Consider the following 23,465-nt stretch of genomic DNA (forward strand, 5'->3'; position numbering starts at 1 on the left):
GAACAAATATTGAAGTGAAAGAAAGACATATACAATAGTACTTTCTCCTAATAATGGAAATAAGATAGAAGAACAAGTACCTCAAGAGTGTACTCTGCGAACATACAGACCTGCAATTTTAAATTTTGAAATGTCTGCAGAGGAGGAAGACGTAATGGAATGGATGCATCTGGCCACCTATAACATTAAAACGTTTAAAAGCAAAGATAATAGTAAATTAAAATATATAATAATAAAAAGAACACCCAAAATATAAAAAGAGCATGAGAATAGAAAATTTCAATTTACGTCAAAAAATAAAACGCTTAAAATATAGTTGCGATGTATGGCAACAAATTAATAAAAAATTCAGAACAAGAAAAACAGAAAAAATGCTACGAATTTAATAAATGAACAAGAATAATCCTGTGGCAAACAATGATAATTTACAACTGCATATGCCACGTACACGATATACTGAAGAAGAGAAAATGCTTTCAAACAATTATATTATTATTTACCTCAGCATTTTGCCGTTTAAAGAAAGCAGGTTTGTAATTTTCCTGGACAAAGAACAATTAGAAGAGATGGATAGAAGAATACAGTATAAAACCAGGATTTGTGATATTATAATTAAAAAATTAAAAGAAAAAATTGCACAAATCCTTGAAGAACAAAGAGTGTATGCTTTAAAATGGGATGAGATGTCTATAAAAAGCTATGAAGAATATTCCTCGAAACTGGAGCAGATAGAAGGTCTTGTTGATTTAGGATCTTCGGGCAGAAAAGCAGAAAGAACAAATGTGTCTTTTGCCTTGATAGTCTTGTAACGGTGCACTCCGATTGCACCGTTCCGAATTCCCGGCAACAACATCGCCGGAAGCTGCCGCCCGGTAGAACACCCGCCGGGCAGAGGCAGGGGCGCGGTGCGCCCACATTTTTAATACTTATTAAAACCGGGGCCGTTGTAAATCCAAAACGGCCGAGAATTGCCGAGCGAAGCGACGCGGCCCGACCGACCGACCGGCGAAAACCCGCGCTCGGCGCAAAATCCGAATCCCTCCGAACAGGCCCGACCGTACCGTACCGCAATTAACCCGTTCGGAAGGGGTAGAACCGCCGCGCGCCGACGCGGGTAATTAGCCGGTATAAAAAGGCCGTGTTTCGGCTAATAGACACATTCTCCTGTTCCGCTCTAAGCTGTACGCTCAAGAGAATTTACCAGATACCTGAAAACCGGCACTACCGCCCCGATCAATTAGGTTGAGCGTGCTCAGCCTAAGCCGAGAGTTCTCGTTATCGCGCGGGGTACTGCCTCCATCCGCTCCTCCACATCCCGGCTGGCAAAACCCACGGAAGGTGGAGTTCAGAGCCGCCCCGATCGAGAGTTCTCGAGGCCAGCTGTTCTCACACGCGATTCCAACTTATTCGCGCGATATTTTAATTCGCGGAGACCGCATATTATTTCGCGGAAAGAACTTGTTGTTTCTCGGAATCCACTGGCTTTTTCTTCGAACACGGGATTCCCGGAACGACGGGATTCCCCGTGCAAGAAACGCGACAAAAACACCGTCACAACAACACGAGGTCTTCGACCGATACCGAGCGCATATCCGCACGCGTCAAAACAACGTTTTATACACGCGTATTATACCAGCGAATTATCGAACATACGCGCTACGATTATATCGGCGCATTCTGACTTGCATTCTGCACGCGTAATCAAACAATTTATACACTCGAACACGCTCGCAGTTATAATCGCAGCGAGATACACACACGACTTGTATACACGCTTAATTCGAATAAAATACTTTCTTTTCTTTTACATCACACATTCGCTCACCATTCATTACCCCGAATCCGACGAGTTTATCCGCAATCGAATCTCCGGAAAACGGAACGTTACATTGGCGCCCGAACAGGGACCGTTTGCGTGAGCATTCGACAGGTGTAAAAGCGAGTTGTACGAATATTTCAGTATGAAGTCGTGGTTGTATGCGCTCCCGAAGGAGCAACTGGCCGTGCTAGCCGCAGGTTACGGCATAGAGAGCACGGGCACTCTCGATGAAATTCGCCGACGCATGCGGGAGTACGCGGACGCGAATCCGGATGATTTTACGACCGATCCTCATGACCATGGGGCACCTTCTTTTGCATACCCCCAGGTCATCGTATCGGCCCCGCCTCCTATCGTCCGCGACGCGCCTGTCGACGGGGCAGCGCCGGCCTTGCCCGATAATCGGGTAATCAACCAGCTGCGGAAGAGCGGTTGTCACTTCGACGGCCGTGACCCCGCCGCGTTCTTAGAACCCTGGCCGAGCTCCGCGATAACTATCAGATCACAGCGGAGCAAATTCTGCGCGGTTTATCGGAGTTGCTACGGGGGGATGCCCTTTTATGGTATCGTAACCATCGAGGCAGCTGGCTCACGTGGCAGGACTTTGAGGCCGCGTTCCGACTGCAGTTCCTGCCCCATCGTTACGTAGCTTCCTTGCGTCGCGAAATTGAGAATAAGCACCAGGGGGCCCACGAGACGTTCGCACAGTACTCCACGGTGATGATGACGCTGATGCGCCGTTTGGGCGGTTTCTCTCCGTTTGAGCAGCTCGAATACTTGTACAGCCACATGCACCCAGAGTATAAATTTTATATCCGGAGCGCGGATTTCGGTAGCATCGCCGAGCTACAGGCGCGAGCCCGCGAGCATGAGGATTTGGTGAAAGAACGGCAGGAGGCCGCGAAGAGGGAAAAGGCCGAAGTAAAGCCCGTGGTGGCCGCCGCGTATAGCAAAACCGAGTGCTGCTGGCGGTGCAAACAACGTGGGCATACCCGCCGCCAGTGCAAGCGGCCAGCGAAGAAATTCTGTTCCCAGTGCGGACGGGACGGGGTGCTCACTTCGCAATGCCATCCACCGGCGGGAAAAGGCAACGGGGCGGGAGGAACACAGGTCGACGCCACTCCCAGCCCCGCATAAGTTTCACGCCGCGACCGCATATACGGGTTACGATCAGGAACCTGACGTGCGACGCCCTGATCGATACCGGATCCGAAACGTCGCTCATCAACGACGAAATCGCCGAGACCCTCCAACAACGGGGTTTCAGGTCACCTCCGAAGAGAGCCAGATCCAGCTGGCCGATGACCAGGAAGCCACCACCGCGGGGGCAATCACCTTGCCAGTCAAGGTGTCGGGACGAAAGACCACACACACGTTCGCAATTATGCCGCGTCTCTCCGATGAAGTTTTCATCGGAGTAGACCTCCAGGCCAAGTTACGTCTGGGCACGCCGGCCCCCCCTCGGCACGTGATTCAAGCACGAGGGCGATGTTGCACCACCGGGGGTTTGGCCGGGAAGACCCCCGCCGAAAGCGAGCGCCTACGAGAATTTTTGCACAACGAGCTCGGAAAATTCGGGGAGGTGAAAGGGCCTACGGACCGGGCACAGCATTCTATCCGATTGAGAGACGATACTCCTATCAAACAACGGTATCGGCCCCGCAATCCGGCGATGCAGGCGATAATCGAGAACGAGGTAGACGAGATGCTGGCCCGAGGGGTTATCGAACCCTCACATAGCCCGTGGAGTTCGCCCATCGTCGTCGTAAAAAAGAAAGACGGCCGGCAGCGGTTTTGCATCGATTTCCGACGGGTTAACGAGGTGACCCATAAGGACGCTTACCCGCTGCCGCAAATTACCGCGACTCTAGACAAGTTGAGGGGGGCCCGGTATCTGTCCACCCTGGATTTAAAGGACGGTTATTGGCAGGTGCCGCTGATCCCGGGAAGTCGACCCGTTACCGCTTTCACCATACCGGGTAAAGGGCTCTACCAGTTCACGGTGATGCCATTCGGACTACACTCCGCGCCCGCCACTTTTCAACGACTGTTAGACTCGGTTCTCGGGCCCGAGTTAGAACCGCACGTTTTCGTCTACTTGGACGACATCATCGTAATTAGCCGAACATTTGAAAAACATCTCGAGCTGCTCAGGGAGACTTTCCGCCGTCTACGTGACGCGCGCCTCCGCCTGAACCCGGAGAAGTGTCGGTTTTGTGTAGACCGCCTTATATACCTCGGGCACGTCATCGACCGCGAGGGAATTCGCACCGATCCTGAGAAAATTCGCGCCGTGGCCGGTTGGCCAGAACCGCAGACCGTGAAACAGATCCGTCAGTTCGTGGGGATGGCGTCGTGGTACAGACGGTTTATCCCGAATTTTTCTACGATCGCCGCGCCGCTCACCCAGTTAACTAAGAAGCACGCCCGTTGGAGGTGGGGCCTGGAGGAATCCATCGCGTTCGATCGGTTAAAACAAGCGCTGATTTCCGCACCGGTTCTGACCTGCCCCGATTTCAACCGCCGTTTCTCTCTGCAGACCGACGCTAGCACGACCGGGCTCGGAGCCGTCTTAACGCAACAGTTTGAAGAAGGCGAGCGCGTGATCGCCTACGCGAGTCGCACTTTGAATTCAGCCGAACGGAATTACAGTGCGACGGAGCTCGAATGCCTAGCCATCGTCTGGGGCATCCGCCGCATGAAGAGTTACCTCGAGGGTTACTCGTTTACCGTCGTAACCGACCATCAGGCCCTACGATGGCTTCAAAAGATGGAGGCGCCAACCGGACGCCTCGGACGCTGGGTGTTCGAGCTCCAGCAGTACGATTTCGACGTACGATACCGTCGCGGGGTATTAAACCGGGTCGCAGACGCACTGTCGCGTCACCCGGCTACCTGCGCTGCCAGACGCCAGGAATGCTCCTGGTACCGCCGCACGCGGGAAGGGGTCCAGAATGACCCCGCCGCGTATCCCGATTACCGCATCCAGGATGGACAGCTGCACCGCCTCATATACCATAGCCTGGACTTCAAGGACAGCCACCCGGACGAGCAGTGGAAACGCTGCATACCCAAGGAGGACCGGAGGAAGATATTGCAGGAATACCACGACGCCCCCACCGCCGGGCACCTGGGCATCGCGAAAACCATCGCCCGGATCGCCAAGAGGTACTACTGGCCGGGGATGTTGCGCGAAATTGCCGGTTACGTACGAGCCTGCCAGAACTGCCAGGCCCACAAGGTCGCTCAGCAACGACCGGCCGGGGCACTGCACTCTACGTACGTCGGCCGACCCTGGGAACAAGTGACGCTGGACCTCGTCGGCCCACTGCCACGTTCGCACCAGGGACATACGTGGCTGTTCGTCCTCCAAGACCGGTTCACAAAATAGGTAGAGCTTGTGCCGTTGCGCCGAGCTACCGCCGCCGCCGTCACCAAGGCACTGACCGAGCGCATTCTCCTGCGCCACGCCGACCCGAGTCCGTGCTATCGGACAACGGGACACAATTAAGATCCACCCAGCTGGAGGAGCGTCTGCGAACGTGGAATGTCCGGCATATCACGATACCCGCTTATTCGCCGCATTGCAATCCGGTCGAGAGAACGAACCGCACCGTCAAAACAATGATCACCCAGTACATCGAAAAAGATCATCGAGCCTGGGACGAGCACATACCGGCCTTGCAATTCGCCTATAATACGGCACTCCACGACGCGACCGGATACACGCCGGCTTTCCTCAATTACGGGCGCGAAATACAGGCCCCGGAAGACACCGACCCGCAGACAGCAGCACCGGACGCGCCTGACGTCATCCGAAACAAGCTCACCGAGGCGTACGAAGTGGTGAAGCTTCATATGGCGCAAGCTTTCCAGCGCCAGAAACGCCATTACGATCTCCGGCGTCGGCCTTGGAAACCGAACGTCGGGGAGTGGGTGTGGAAGCGCGACCACCCTCTTTCTAAGAAAAGCGAAGCGTACAACGCCAAATTGGCGCCCAAGTTCAGCGGGCCATACGAGATCCAAAAAATCGTCTCACCCGTTATAGTAGATCTCAAGAGCAAGAGGGGAAAACGGATAAGGCATGTACATATCCAGGATTTAAAAGCGGCTCACCAAACAACAACAATGTCAACCTTATTCCCCCCAGCGAGGACATCGATCACGAGCCTGATACCTCGTTTTTCGATAACGCTCACAACTGAGCCAGACTTCGTAGAAGATGGAGCAGAACCGAGAAATCCTGGACGAGATAACCGCTCTACTGCAGGAGTACGAGGCGAGCAATCTTGCGACGCGGACCGAGGAACCCGCGCCGCCCGCATTGCCGCACCACCACCGCCGCGGCCACCTCGAGTCGGCACCACCATCCAGCGGTCCGACCGAGTCAACCGGCAGAAGCAGGAGCTCTCCTGACACCGCCACCGCCACCACCGCAGCGAAGGGCCCAGCGGCCATACGAAAGGCCACCCCGGCCAGTCAACCGAGGGGACGCGCCAGCCGGGCCGCCGACCATCCTACGACCAATGGGTCCGCTGCCGCCACCACCGATCCTCGTGGAAGTCGAGCCAGGGATCACCGTGGAGGTCCCTCATTTCGCAGTTTATGTATCGCACCGATACAAGGCGCGAACGCCTGCCGGACGGTGGATTATCAGATTCACCCGCGATGGCAGGGTGCGCTATTGTCGCCGCATTCCACCACGCGCGGCCTAATAAACAATGGATGAGAACCGTTTGTTTTGTAAACAGAGCCGACGACCAGGCATCCACCCGCCCAACCGACCGACCGACCGAAGCGGATGCCCGATTCGGGCATATTTAACATGGGGGGTGATGTAACGGTGCACTCCGATTGCACCGTTCCGAATTCCCGGCAACAACATCGCCGGAAGCTGCCGCCCGGTAGAACACCCGCCGGGCAGAGGCAGGGTGCGGTGCGCCCACATTTTTAATACTTATTAAAAACCGGGGCCGTTGTAAATCCAAAACGGCCGAGAATTGCCGAGCGAAGCCGACGCGGCCCGACCGACCGACCGGCGAAAACCCGCGCTCGGCGCAAAATCCGAATCCCTCCGAACGGGCCCGACCGTACCGTACCGCAATTAACCCGTTCGGAAGGGGTAAACCGCCGCGCGCCGACCGGGTAATTAGCCGGTATAAAAAGGCCGTGTTTCGGCTAATAGACACATTCTCCTGTTCCGCTCTAAGCTGTACGCTCAAGAGAATTTACCAGATACCTGAAAACCGGCACTACCGCCCCGATCAATTAGGTTGAGCGTGCTCAGCCTAAGCCGAGAGTTCTCGTTATCGCGCGGGGTACTGCCTTCATCCGCTCCTCCACATCCCGGCTGGCAAAACCCACGGAAGGTAGAGTTCAGAGCCGCCCCGATCGAGAGTTCTCGAGGCCAGCTGTTCTCACACGCGATTCCAACTTATTCGCGCGATATTTTAATTCGCGGAGACCGCATATTATTTCGCGGAAAGAACTTGTTGTTTCTCGGAATCCACCGGCTTTTTCTTCGAACACGGGATTCCCGGAACGACGGGATTCCCCGTGCAAGAAACGCGACAAAAACACCGTCACAACAACATGAGGTCTTCGACCGATACCGAGCGCATATCCGCACGCGTCAAAACAACGTTTTATACACGCGTATTATACCAGCGAATTATCGAACATACGCGCCACGATTATATCGGCGCATTCTGACTTGCATTCTGCACGCGTAATCAAACAATTTATACACTCGAACACGCTCGCAGTTATAATCGCAGCGAGATACACACACGACTTGTATACACGCCTTAATTCGAATAAATACTTTCTTTTCTTTTACATCACACATTCGCTCACCATTCATTACCCCGAATCCGACGAGTTTATCCGCAATCGAATCTCCGGAAAACGGAACGTTACAGTCTGAATGCACATCATCCATGGCAACAACCATTGACATATTTTTTAGAAGGCAAATGTATGAGATCACATGAAATAGTTTACTTAGTCATGTGTCTGGATAAATTGATTGAAACAGGTGCTGACATGAAACTAGTAACATGTGATCAAGATACAAATAATGAAGCCACTTATAGTCAACTAGGCGTTGATGTCCAAGAACCGTATTTCATGCACAATAATAAAAGATATCATGCTTCATATGATTTTCCGCATTTAGTAAAAAAACTAGCGAGTTTCCTTAGAACGCATGACAAGATATATTGCAAAGGAGAAATAATCGCATCATATTCTGATTTTGTAAAGACCTGGTGCAAAAATCTGGTGCGATAATGCGACAAAAGGAGGCTCAAATTTATTATCCCATATTACACCATAAGCACACATTCGTCCGAATTATTTTGAAGCTATGAATGTGAAAAGAGCATTTCAATTATTTAGCATTTCAATTATACATTCGCAGCTGCAATTAAAATAGCTGGTGATGATAAAGAATTAGATTCAAGTATTTGGAAAGCAACAGCTGATTTTGCAGAGCATATGAACAACGTAATTGATGCTTGTAATTCATATAGTTTTAATGTTACACATTTGGTGGAAAACGGCCATTGTCAAGAAAAAGTCCTGACATTGAAGATTTTTATCAAACTTTATGCAACGATCCCTAGGATGGTCCAAGTTTCCGAATAAAATAAGTCAAGTTCCTTGCTTCAAACGTTTTGCCATTACGACACAAGCAATTCTTTCTCTGTATAAGGAACTTGCAAGTAAAAATGAAGGATTTGAACTTGCAACATGTTTATGCAACCAAGATGCGGTAGAACATTTGTTTTCAAAAATTCAGCAACGTGGAAAATTTAATCCTAATTCAACAGCAAGAATGGTTCGATTATCATTCAGGCATATAATTTCCACAGATTACATTGAAACAAGTGATAAAGGAAATGTGCAATGTCATGAAAGTGAGGCTCTCATTAATAAACCAAATCAGCTTATTAAGACGGTTGAAAATCGTATGAATAAAAATAATGTTGCTATTATTGATGATGATATTGATGATGATGATGATGATGTTGCCTCGATAACAAATTTATTTAATAAACATGCAGACATTCTTGAAGAATATGATATAGACACAGAAAATGTAAGTATACTCAATAATTATGATGAAAATGCGATAATATTTTTTGCAGGATATGTGTATCGAAAGAAATAATTGTCAAAACTGTCGTGCAACAATGTTAAAAACGCCAATGGAAGGCGTGACGCCAAATGTGAAATACATCGAATATCGTGAATATCCCAACGCAGATGAGGATGCTCCAACAGTTACGAAATTAGCACGACCAACAAGCCTCTTTATCGATGACATCAAAACACAAAATTATATCCATTTTACTCCTTTGATAAGCAACCAGTACAGTTTCCAACGGTCCAATCACAACCTAATGGTAATGATTGCGGGGTTTTTGCAATAGCCTTTGCAGTATCTCTTTTATTTGATCTCCAACCAAATAAAATTATATATGACCATAATTTAATGCGTCAACATTTAGCAGAAATGTTTCAATCAAATAGAATAGAACATTTCCCTCAAGTTATAGGAATAAATTTAGAACAAATTAATCATACATTCAGTGAGAATAGTGTGGATACTAATAATATTGCAATTACTAAAGATTTAACTAGAGATCAACATGGTATAAAAAGAAAAATGAATAGTTAATAGGATAGAAATAGAAATAAAAAACAAGCAAGGAAGAACTGTGACATTTATTCAGATAAGAATGATGTTATAACTAAATGCGTAACTAATGCGTAACTAAAAAAAAAGATGCGTAACTAAAAAAAAACATTTTTAATAAAAAATATGAATTACATAGAAACAATTTCTTAATTTAAAAAATTTATATAATGAAAAACATAAAAATAATATTAAAAAATTCAATAAGGTATATTATGAAAAATACAAAAATGATATAAAGAAATCAAAGAAAGAATATTATAAAAAATACAAAAATGATATAAAAAAATCGAACAATAAATATTATAAAAAACAGAGAAATGATATTAAGAAATCGAGAAAGGAATATTATGAAAGACATAAAAATGATATAAAGAAATTGAAAAAAGAATATTATGGATTACATAAAAACAATATACTATTATATAAAAATAAGCAGAATATAAAGTATAATAAAGAAAAGTGTATTAGAAACATATCAAAGCTTCTTAGAATGTCGTCATTGTCTGAAAATAGATTGGAGGCTGAACGTATAACAAAATGGTGCTTTTATATAAGAAAAAATTATATTCTACAAATGAGAAAAATATTTAATAAATGTAAACAAAAAATTGAAGTTTGTCTGACACATGCAACAAAATGTTCTTCATCAAAATTTAGTAGAGATTACGTAAATACGTTTTGCGGACAAGATAAACATACCGCTTCTTCGGAATTATATTTTGTAGAAACTATCTATCATGTATATAATATTTCTAAATCTATTATAATGGATTCTGAAAGTAAAGCAATTAATATTTTACTTTTAGTAGAATCAAAACATAAACTTAGAAAAACATGGCGCTGTAGTTCTCTTTGTAAAATGGAAGAGATCATTATTAACGATATGAAGTGTTGCTTTGAAAAATTTTTAAATTGTACATTACAGACTCTTCGTAAAAAATTTTATGTTATAATTGTTCCAATCAAATACGTCAAGACAACAAAGTAGGTTGTAACGATGCACCCCGTGCACCCCCTTAGATGCATCGTATCTACCCGGCATGCGATTCGCCGGAAGCTGCCGCTCGGCAGAACACCCGCCGGGCATAGGCAGGGACGCGGTGCGCCCACATTTTTTTAAACTTCTTTAATGCTTTCAAAAAGGGAGCCGAATACCGCCGAGTGTTGCCGACGTGTCCCGATACGGCGACCGGCGAAAACCCGCGTTCGGCGCACACCCCGAACCCCTTCGAGCGGGCCACCGACCGTACCGCTTTCCGTAACCCGTTCGGAAGGGGTAATACCGCCGCGCGCCGACGCGGGCAATTAAGCCGATATAAAACGGGCACGTTCGGCACACTAATTACCTTTTTCCGATCCGCTCATGACAGTGAAGCAGCTCCGAAACCTAGACCGCTCCTACACAAAGAAATGTAGCTTCGAGGAAAGGAGGTAGAGCGAACTCTTCCTCCATTGAGCATTCTCGATCCTCGATCAAGATCTATCTATCCGATCAATAATCCGTCCAGGAAAAGAAATCAGAGTGCACTCTGATTCCGTCGAGAGTTCTCGACCACCGGTCTATAATCCGACCGCCAAACGCTAGTGCATCTATTCACGAGGCAGAGAGGAGAGCTACCTCGGACGAGTTATTCTCGTCAGCACTGCGTTCCCGGAAAACTCTCCTTAGCTTACCAAGAATTACAATTCTTCACAAACGCATACGAATAATTTCGCGGGAATACAGCGCGCATTTCTCGTAAACACATACGAACCATTTCGCGGAAATATAGCGCGCGTTCCCCGTAAACCAGCACAAAAAGCCGACTAGACCGATCCTTCAGACACGCATACATAAAAACCATACGCGCGACGTCAAACGGTCATTGACCGCGCCGTAATCAAAACACGCGCTGTAAATAGCATTTAAAGATATCAATACGATCCAAAAGCGCATTATATTCAAAATACACTCGACTAAAAACTATTGTACGATCCTTAGTGCATCCAATATCATTATATCACGCGCGCACGACGTGCATTAATCTGCATATTGCATCTAACTTGCGTTTCGCGCTGAATATCGCGATCGAACACGTTCACAACACGCGCTCACGATCCTACACGCGTACACACGTACACTGTATTACATACAACCAATAAACACATCTCTTTTAGTAGCCTACACACGCTCTCGCTCTTTTGAAAAACCTACCGAACCCGGATTTCCGATTCCCGCTATCCGACGACAAATCACGCGGAAATCACACGTGACAAGGTCATTCTCACTGCTGTTATATTGATTATAAGTATGTAAATCATGGTTTTTACCTATTGAAATAATATTCTCCCATTATCCAATGATACAATATATTAAAAGATTAATACATAATTTAATCAATTTTAATAAAAAACTAAATTACATAAAACATTAAATGATGTTGATATAAATGCACTTCAAGATATAGTAAGGCTCAATAAAAAGCAAAAACTTTTGCACAGGTGACTACGGAAATTAATTTAAATGAGAATGAAATTAGCTTTTAAAGCATTTACGAAACGATGTTCCAAAATATGCCTGTATTTCTTGTGTAAAATATTGTTTCAAAAAAGATATCATGATAAAAATTGATAAGAAAAATCATAAAACAGTTTGGAATAATTTTATTAATGATGTAGGATTAGAAATGAAAAAATTGTATTATTTGTAAATTTTGTGATCAATATTTCAAAAAGAACAAATTGCCACCAACATGTAGAACCAATAAACTTGAAATTCTACCAGTACCAAAAGAAATAACAACATTAAATGAATATGAACGAATTCTTATACAACGAGCGAAAGCATTCCAAACTGTGCAAAGAGCGCATACGATAATGAATAAAAATCTATCGCATAAGAAATGATTTCAAAAGTGAAAGGCAGAACATTTCATTTGCCGCTGCCGTTAAACGAAACCTTAAAAAAAATTTGTCCTTCGACTGAACCTATTAATCTAAATCATGAATTACATATATTAGTTCGTAGTATTCCAACTAAAGCAAATATAATTTGGGAGAAATTAGTCGATGTAAAAAAAGTATGGACTGCCTTAATATGGTTAAAACAAAATAATCCTATATATTCAGATATTATACTACCAACATCTCCTGAAAATTTGTTCAATTCTGAATTACAAAATGTAAAGTTTCAAGAGCATGATTTTTTAGAACTTTATGACAAAAATTTAGAGAAAGATAACGAAGAAAATGAAAAAAATAACACTTCTAAGGAAAAATACAAGGCATTATTGACTCAAATGTGACAAACAGATCAATATTATGAACAATTTACAATATATCCTATGTATGAAAAAAGAATAAATGAATCTGCAACTATGCTTTATCAAATGGTAAAAATTCAAGATGTTCCATTGGATAATCGTACTAAAGATTTGGATATAAAATATTTCTCTGATTTATATCCATATGGTGTGGACAGCATGAAACTAGAAGTGTCCGTATAACTGATTTTGAATATATTAAAATGAGACTTATGTCACAACACTCGCAATTTAGATTAAACATACAATATCTTTTCTATTTATTACATGATAATAATATGCGACAATTAAATAGTGGAATATTTCATAAAATGAATATTACCAATCCTCGTGAAAGATACACAGCTGCTTCTTATTTGGAGCAATTATCTAATCAGCAGCTTGAATCTAACTTAAACATTATATTTTCCAAGTTACGGAATACAGAACAATATTGGAGAATACCTAGAAGTAATTTGCACTGTATGATATGTAATTATGGACCTGCTACTTGGTTTCTTACTCTCAGTGAGTGGTTATGGACAGATTTGATAGAATATCTTCGAGAGATGAATGAACCAACTGTCAATCAAAAATCTGCAAACGAACTTATTGCTTTCGATCTTGTATCAATTTCGAGATTCGTGAATAATAAATTTAAAGCTATGCTTGATTTTATTTGTTGACCTGATAATCCAATCGGAGAAGTCACTCATTATTTTTGGCGTCGTGAATATCAAGGTAGAGGTATGCAACATTTTTATTTATTAATTTAGATAAAAGATGCCCCGATAATTGGCACATCATCTAATAAGGATATTGCATCTTTTATCTTAAAATATGCCACTTGTAGGATGCCAAATAAAGAGTTATCACCTGAATTATATCGACGTGTAAATACACATCAACGACATAAACATAATAATTACTGCTTGCGTAGCAAAAAAACTAAAATAAGTTTTTCGAAAGTATGCAGATTTGGTTTTTCACGACCCATAACAGACACTTTGAAACTTGGAGATGTTGCTCTTTCAATAGCGGATAGAAGAAAGTTGAAAACAAAAAGCAGACTATACGATTTGCCACGATCTAAAAAGGAAATTAATATTAATGATTATAATCCAGCTATTCTTACTACTTAGGAAGGAAACATGGATATTCAATTTGTAGGTGAAGAATCTACATTATTGACTTAGTATGCTACGAAATATGTTTCTAAAGCAGAGAAGAGCAATAACGCCGAAAATACATTTGAAAAGATGAATTCAACAAAATCATTAAGAAATTATATTTGGAATATTGGAATGCGTATGTTCAATTATAGGGAATGTGGAGCTCTTGAAGCTGCTGATTCTTTGTTAGGAATACCATTATATGGTACTGACAAGGAAACGACTATAAGATGGTTAGATGTAAATATGATTAGGAGTAGAAAACTTAAATCTTACAAAGAGATTGAAATATTAGATTCTGAATCTGTAGATATTTTTTATCCTTCTTTAATTGATACATATTATCCAAGCAGACCTGAAGAATTAGAATCTACTAATTTAAATGATTATGCAAAATGGTATGATATTGTGAAAACTAAACCAACTCTAAGACATTAGAGTATTACGTGCTTGATGAATCTTTATATTTAAAAAAACGTAAATATCTTATCAATCATTATATATTTAAAAAAACGTGGATATCTTATCAATCATTACAAATGCAAAGTGCACACTCAGCCAGAGCGTTACTATTTCTCATTATTGTTATTATTTCCTTGGAGAGATATTACTGAATTAAAAAATGAATGTGATAGTTATGCAGAAGCATTTTCTTTAATACAATTTAAATTGAAAGATGCTCTTCAGTATCACGAAAGAATAACTGATATTCAGCAAGGTATGGATAATATTCAAGAATTAATTGAGAAAAAAATTCAGAAATTATAAAAAATCAGAAATTACAAAAGATGAAGATAAAAATGACTGCCTTGATAATGGTGCATTAGAATGTGCTCCTATCGAAGTTGAAGGAGCTATGAAAGACTTTAAAGATATTGGCAATAAAGTTGATGAAGTTAATGTCGATGAAATGGTGACGCAATTAAATACTCATCAAAAACGAATCTTTGATAGAATTACTGCTGGCATATCTGATGAAAATAATGAAATTCTTAGACTTTATGTAAGCGGTGAGGGTGGTACTGGAAAGAGTTTTTTGATAAAAACTATTAGATTCTGGATCAAAAAGTATATAGGAAAAGATACAGCAGTAACTGCACCAACTGGTATAACAGCTTTTAATATTGATGGACTTACTATTCACAGATTATTTCAGTTACCAGTAGAACATGGCCATACTGCCAAATATAAACAACTTTCTGATATAGTGCTTAAAATTATACGAGACGAACTTAAAAATGTTGTTTTAATAATTATCGATGAAGTTTCAATGATTTCATATATCACTTTAATGTATATACATCTTCGATTAACAGAAATATTTAATCGATTGTAATAATGGATGGTTCGGCAAAAAACATATACTTCTTTCTGGAGATTTATTACAACTTCCACCTATGCATGAGGATCCGCCTTTTATTGAATTATCTAAACTAAAAATTGAAAAGTATATTGGTGCAATGGGATCTATAAATTTATGGACTTTATTTAGCTATGATGAATTACAAATTAACGTGCGACAACAAGGTGATAATTCTTATCGAGATATATTAACGAGAATTCGTGTTGGAACAGTAACAGGTACAGATGTAACTATTTTAGAAAATAGGAAAATAAATTTTAAAGAAACTAATTGTGATGACCGATTACAAGAATTATGTGATTATTTGCAAAGCTTACCAATAGATACAGTTTGTTTAATGCCAACTTGTGCATTATATGATGTTTTGAATACTGCAATGTTAAATCGTATTTCTTCGAATGAAATAGAACTTGAAATAGAACTGTTGCTCAAGATCTAGCAGAATGTGCATCATATTTAAAGAAAAAAGTTATGAAGATATTAAGTAAAGATGATGATGATAGCTCCCGAACAGCTGGATTAGCAAGAATTATAACTATAAAATATAATATAATAACTATAATATAATAACTATAATATAATAAACTAAAATATAATAATTATAAAATTAGGTGCACGTATAATGGTTAGAAGAAATATCGATGTTAGTTTAGGTCTTGTAAATGATACAATTGGTACAATTACATCAATTATGTGTAGTGCAATAGACAATGAAGTAGAAAAAATAAAAATAGTGTCATCAGAATAGAACATATTATAGAACGCATAAGCGTTAAGTTTGAAGTAATGGATAGAGTGTTTGTTATAAGAAAACAATTTCCTATATGTTTAAGTTATGGTATGACTATTCATAAAAGTCAAGGCCTGAGTTTAAAACATGCTGTTGTAGAGGCTGGAAATTCTGTATTTAGTTGTGGACAAATATATTACAAAGGTAAAAAAAATACGCCAAGTACATAAAAAATATTCCACCTTGTATGCAATAAAACGTTTAATAAAAAAAATACCCTTATAATAAATAATTTATAAAAATTTTCCCTCAAAAAATATATTATTTTCCTAAAAAAAATCAAAATTAAATATGAAATCAATGATTAATTAGCCATGTATATTGAAGCAATTGATAGGGATTTCTAATTTGAAATATTTGTCACAAATTCAATCTTGCTTTTATATATTAGATTCTCGACAAAATAAAAATAAAATTCAAAATAAGTTCCAAGTAAATTTAGAACTAAAAAAATTAAGACCAAAACAACTTACAAAAACTTGGCGTGCTCGGGTCACATTATAATACATATAATTTTACAAAGTTTGCGAATTATATACCTGTAATTAATTTCACTTATAGAAATATGTGAATTATAATACGACCCGGAGCATGCCAAGTTTTTGTAAGTTGTTTTGGTCTTAATTTTTTTAGTTCCAAATTTACTTGGAACTTATTTTGAAATTCATTTTTATTTTGTCGAGAATCTAATATATAAATGCAAGATTGAATTTGTGACAAATATTTCAAATTAAAAATCCTTTTCAATTGCTAGTAGTGATACTAGGAGAGTTCTAACCCAGGTTCTCTTAGGGGGGGTGAGGCGCGAGGGGAACCGCGGTGCGGGGGAGTGATGTCACGCGCGGGGAAGGAGGAACCGCGGCGCGCGGTGGGTGACGTCACCCGCGGGGAAGGGGGATCCACGGCGCGAGCGATGGACAAGGAGGTCCGCGAGGTGAAGGGGGATCCGCGGCGCGAGAGATGGACGAGGGGGTCCGCGAGGTGAAGGGGGATCCGCGGCGCGAGAGATAGACAAGGGGGGTCCGCGAGGTGAAGGGGGATCCGCGGCGCGAGCGACAGACGAGGGGGACCGCGAGGTGAAGGAGGATCCGCGGCGCGAGCGATGGGTGAGGAGGTCCGCGCAGTGAAGGGGGATCCGCGGCGCGACCGATGGGCGAGGGGATCCGCGCGGTGAAGGGGGATTAGCCGAAAGAAAACGGCGTGTGAGAAGGACAGCGCAACGTATGAGAAAAGGACAGTGCAAAGTGTGAAGAGGACAGTGCTACGAGTGCAACAAGGATGGCGTTAACGTGGGACAAGGACGACGTATAGGTGGGAGAAGGACGACGCAAAGGTAAATGAACAACGAGTATTCTAAGCGAAAGAGAAAGAACGATAATATCGAGAATAACAACGCGTGCGAGAAAGAACAACGCGAGTGAGAGAGAACGCATATGAAAGAGAGAACGATAGCGCCAAGACGACATGTACAAGAGAGAGAACGATAATATCGTGAAGACTTACAACTAGCGCGTGCGAGAGAGAACGATAGCGCGAAGACGACGCGTGCAAGAGAGAACGATAATATCGCGAGACTTACAACTAACGAGTATGATAGAGATAGCGATACTTAAAACTAGCGCGAAAGAGACGCAAGAGAGATGCAAGGATGGGAACGCATGGAGAGGTGCGTAAATAATTATATTTTTTTATGCATATAAAATATATAAAATTTATTAAAATGTGTATTTACGATTGTGTGTGTATGTGTGTGTGTGTGTGTGTGTGTGTGTGTGTATGTGTGTGTGTGTGTGTGTGTGTATGTGCTTAAATTATAATTAATAAAATAAAATATAATAATAAAATATAATAATATAAAATATAAAATATAATAATAATATAAAATATATTATAATAAAAATAATTTGGGATGCGGGGGTGGGGGTCAGGGGATGGTCACTCTTGGAAGGAGCGATGTGTCGGGCTGAGGGACTTCCGCTCCTGTAACAGAAAAAGACACATTTCATTAGATTTTAATAATTATTTTATAATAATTTATGATATAATATAAATGGAAAGATACTTACAATGTTATTCATTTATTTAATATGTGCAAATGGGGCACATGTCACACGGCAGTATTAGAAGTAGAGATTTCCTGCACTCTTTGCATGACATATTATCTATGTTGCAATAAGCTGTGATTCTATGTTGCCGAACAGATGTAGCTTCCAGAAACATTTCCGATAGACTCAGAAAGCAATCGGCGCAATACCTCGATCCATTTTCCATGTAAAAATAGGAAATGCAACATATCTTTGTTGCCTCGCTCAATGTTAATATTTCGAGGAAGTCTAAATGTCGCTGTTTCTGTTGTACTAGTTCATCACCATTATCACTATTGTCACTATCGTAAGCACTGTCGGTCAAGGGTTCTATTTCTATATCAGACCCATCCTCATCTGCTAGATTGCCAATGTCCATATGGTTATCATCATCATCAATATCCATTTGATTATCTTCATCATCAATGATAATAATTTCTTCAATGTTCTCATCGACGATAATAACATCCATATCTTCATCGTCGATGATGATTACGTCTTCTTCGGCCATTGCACTAACGTAACACACAAGACTAATGAAACGCAAAGAACAACGAAATAATATTCTAATGTCGCAAACTCCTCTTCATTATATGTCTTTTTAATATCTCGCGTCTCATTCCAATTAGAGCATCGCGTCTCATCTACCTCAGCATTTCTCTACATCTTTGGCGGAGCGTGTTGAGAAAAATTGTCGATTATTCTTATTCGTATGGAAGGAAAGAAATAAAATTCATAGATGGAATAAAAATAATTATTTATTGCACGCATCGTAAAGAATATCATTTACAGCACATGTTAATAATTCGCAATCGATCAATGATTCGCTGTCAAAGACATCACTCTCACGTATCGTTTTTACAGCATCGCATACAGTAGTAATATTATTACGTTGTAATACAGTTTCAAATTGTTTAAATTTTTCATTTACGAGATACGTATTCTCGCATAACCAATTGTGCATATGATCGATACAATTTTCAAAATTAAATAAATGTAATAATGTTTCTGGTTTCATGTACAAAGAATTTTCGCATAATGCAAGTTTTACAATTTTCGATTGATACATTTCAATCGTTAAATCTCCAATTCTTAATGGGGGAGCAGTCGATTGGAGAAATTGTTCAACGTCTGCTTGCTTCCGCATCAACAAATTCCACGTTGAAAAGGACAACTATTTGATTGTCTCGATTATCGCCGAGAATCAGCTCCACATACGATACAGCTCCAACGCTTATTCCAATGTCCAAATACCTGTACGACGTCGGGGTTAGAGCGTACCTTCTTCCAAGTATGCGAGCCGCACGACGAGGCTGAATACTATAAAACATAAATAATTATACAACAATATTAAAAATCAATAAGTAAAAAATTTTTTAAACGATTTAAACTTACGTGTCGCATTTCTGCTTCTTACACAGCTGAGTTTCACCGTTTCGAAACGGAACGTAGAAATTCATATTTCTTCAGTGGTGAACCTTTCACACGCGCGATTGATGCAATACTGCAATCGTATTAGAATCAATATCAATTCAAATAGTATCCCAAATTGCGATGTAGAGGGGATTATTGCTGACGCAACATTTTAATTTCCTCCAAAATTTTGTCGCGCCGATGTACGGCTGCGATGACATCATCATCTTCGGAACAAAGATTTAGCTGAAAGTGCTAAAATCGAGCGCCGATATACGGCTGCTCCTGATACAATCACGTCAAAATTTTCAAATGTACGTGACAAAACGGGAAATTTTTAAGGTTAAGATCTGCATCGAAACTAAGATTTAGTTGAATTTGCAAAAATCGAGCGCCGATGTACGGCTGCGCCTGATGCAATCACGTTAAAATTTTCAAATGTACGTGACAAATAGTGAAAAAATAACCGCCAAGGTTAAAATGTGTATCATCCCTAGATAAAGATTTAGCTGAATTTGCTAAAATCGAGCGCCGATGTACGGCTGCGCCTGATGCAATCACGTTAAAATTATTCAAATGTATGTGACAAATAGTGAAAAAATGACCGACAAGGTTAAAACATGCATCATCCCCAGACAAAGATTTAGCTGAATTTACTAAAATCGAGCGCCGATGTACGATTGCCCCTGATGCAATCACGTTAGATTTTTCAAATGTACGTGACAAAACGTGAAATTATCAAATTGCACACGGCACTACGGGGAATTTTTTGTAAGATGAAATCGTTCTAGAATGTTCGATGATAAAATAATGCATGAGACGGTATATAAATCATGATAGAGAGACGCACCCCACCAGTAGCTAAAGTGCATCAGATCTGTCATTAGAAACGCTAAATTTTGCAAGTGTACGTTAGCAATATGGAGGAACAAATTTTGCGAGAACAATCCGCTTTGCTTGATTCGTTGGAAAACTATATTGTGTGGGAGCAACGATGCGACGAATACATCGAGTCGCTGGAAGAGCAAAGTCGAATCAAACGGCCGCGATTATCGATCGGAAATCGACAATCACTGATTGCTCGGATCGCGCGCCTCGAAGGTTTGAAAAATTCGGTACGTGGACGTTTCGTACACGTGGGTGCCGGATGTAGTGCGCGTCAAAATGCACTTGTGTGGCGCGAAATTAATACGGCGTTCGAGAGTCGCGTATCGACTGGTGCGGTGATAAACTATAATCACATCGAACCACGCCAATTTCTCGATGACGCTAAAGACATTGTGTTGGAACATGTGCAGGACGCTTTAAAAAAACACAGCAGTGTAAAAGTGAACACTATATTCAATGGTGAATTTGTGTCGGGTGATAAACACGCGAATAAAAGTGTGAATACGAGAAACTATGAACTCTTTCGCACATCTGATTTACGCGAGTGGTACGAACGGCGCGTTATCGAGTCCACCCTAGCGTCTCTGGAAGAGTTTCAGGAACGTGATAGCGGGTGGGCATTGTCGCGAATACTGAACTTGACTGTAAATATAAACAAGTACAATCCAATGCGCGCGGGATGTCACATTAAATTGCCGCGGGAGATTATGATGAAGAGAGCGGTGGTTAACGTGCAATCAAAGGACAATGCGTGTTTCGCGTGGGCAGTGGTCGCCGCTCTGTATCCCGCAGAAAAAAAGGTGGAACGGGAATCATCGTACCCGCATTACGCGACAGTGTTGAATCTCCGGGACATTGAGTTTCCAGTGACTGTGAATCAGATTAAGAAATTTGAACTTGCAAATAACATTTCAATCAATGTGTACGACATCGAAGACAAAAACATTGTCCCGATACGTCTTTCGCAGCAGAAACGGGATAAGCATGTGAATCTGCTGTACATTGAAGATGACAACAGCGTGGGACATTTTGCTTGGATCAAGAATTTATTTCGGCTCGTGAGCTCGCAATTGAGCAAACACAATGGTCAAAGATATATCTGTGATCGGTAAGTTTATTTTATATTATTTGAAAATTATAATTTATATAAAAATCTTATGATAAAAAAATTTTTTTTCTTTACAGATGCCTTCATTATTTTGGTTCGGACGACAAGTTGCAGTCGCATACGGTCGACTGCGGAAAGCTAAACGACTGTGCTGTCCGATTGTCGAGCGACAAGGACAAGTGGCTCGAGTTCAGCAACTCTAATCGGAAGGAGCGGCTTCCATTTGTGGTCTACGCCGACTTGGAATGTGTCCTGACCAAGACAAAAGAAGAAAAATTATATCAACACCATCGGGTATTTAGTTTAGCTTATTATGTACATTGTTCGTACGACGACTCATTATCAACGTATCATTCGCGTCGTAGCGTTGATTGTATAGCATGGTTCGCCGAAGACCTTAAAAATTTAGCAATTCGCGTTAAGAATATTTTAAAAACAAATGTCCCCATGGTAAATTTAACATCCGATGAGTGGGAGAAATTCCATAGCGCCACTCGTTGTCATATATGCGAAAAGCCGTTTGCGCAAGACGATACACGCGTTCGCGATCATTGCCATCTGACCGGGCGGTACAGAGGTCCTGCACACTCAAATTGTAATCTAAATTATAAAGATTCTTTTTGTATTCCGATAGTGTTTCACAATTTATCCGATTACGATTCTCATTTTATTATCGAGGAAATAGCCACAGCGTTCGAAGGGAAAATCGAGTTATTACCGATAACTAAGGAAAAATATATTTCGTTTACCAAAAGTGTTGATCTTAAAGAAGAAGAAGAATCAAAAAATCAAATAAAATTACGTTTCATCGATTCATATAAATTTCTCGCATCGAGTCTCGATAAATTGGCATCATTTTTGGACAAAGATAAACTCAAAATTTTAAAATCGGAATTTCAAAATTTATCAACAGAAAATTTCAATTTGTTAACGCGAAAAGGTGTATTTCCGTACGAATACATCGATTCCGTCGACAGGTTGCATGATACGTGTTTACCATCGCGCGAATCATTTTACAGTTCCTTGATCAGTGAAACTGTATCCGAGAGCGATTACGCGCACGCCGAGAACGTCTGGACGCGATTCTCCATTCGGACGCTAGGCGAATATAGCGACTTGTACCTCAAAATTGATGTCTTGTTATTAGCCGACATTTTCGAAAACTTTCGAGATAAATGTATCGAAAGTTACGGACTCGACTCCGCGTATTATTATACTCTCCCCGGATACACGTGGGACGCCATGTTGAAGTATAGAAAGATCACGTTCGAGTTGCTTACAGACATCGACATGGTTATGTTTATCGAACGTGGTATACGCGGTGGTCTGAGCTAATGTTCGGGTAGATACGCTCGCGCTAATAACAAGTACATGGAGTCGTACGATCCATCGAAACCATCATCGTACTTGATGTACTTTGATGTAAATAATTTGTACGGATGGGCAATATGTCAACCGCTGCTATATGCTGATTTTCGATGGGTCGACGATGTGTCAAATTTTGACGTATCATCCATCGCACTAGATTCGCCTACGGGCTATATCCTCGAAGTGGACCTCGAGTACCCGCAACATCTTCACGATGCGCACACTGACCTACCGTTTTGCCCGACACGCGACAAACCACCTGGCAAGCGGGAATTCAAGCTGCTTGCAACGTTATACGATAAGAAGCGTTACGTGATACACTACCGCAACCTGCAGAAGTGTACGCGGCACGGCCTTCGTGTAACAAAAATACATCGAATTTTACAGTTTTCTCAATCTCCCTAGCTTCAAAATTATATAGAATTAAATACACATTTCAGAACATTGGCTAAAAATGATTTCGAAAAAAATTTA

At 41.6% G+C, this 23,465-nt stretch overlaps 1 protein-coding gene across 1 annotated transcript; it reads left to right on the forward strand.

Moving 5' to 3' along the window:
- The first annotated feature begins 5,443 nt into the window (after positions 1–5,443).
- LOC112637287 lies at positions 5,444–6,024 on the forward strand. The gene is made up of 2 exons (XM_025406675.1): positions 5,444–5,901; positions 5,970–6,024. The coding sequence occupies exons 1-2, from the start codon at positions 5,444–5,446 to the stop codon at positions 6,022–6,024; spliced, it is 513 nt and encodes a 170-aa protein (XP_025262460.1).
- Positions 6,025–23,465: the final 17,441 nt, after the last annotated feature.

This window comes from Camponotus floridanus, unplaced genomic scaffold, assembly GCF_003227725.1.
Source record: "Camponotus floridanus strain SB8 unplaced genomic scaffold, Cflo_v7.5 scaffold150, whole genome shotgun sequence".
NCBI lineage: Eukaryota > Metazoa > Arthropoda > Insecta > Hymenoptera > Formicidae > Camponotus > Camponotus floridanus.

Bases quoted from the DNA above. Each gene is read 5' to 3' on its own strand.
- LOC112637287 (XM_025406675.1), top strand. From the start codon at position 5,444: ATGATCACCCAGTACATCGAAAAAGATCATCGAGCCTGGGACGAGCAC. The intron at 5,902-5,969 runs GCATGTACATAT...TATTCCCCCCAG, and splicing joins AAGAGGGGAAAACGGATAAG to CGAGGACATCGATCACGAGC.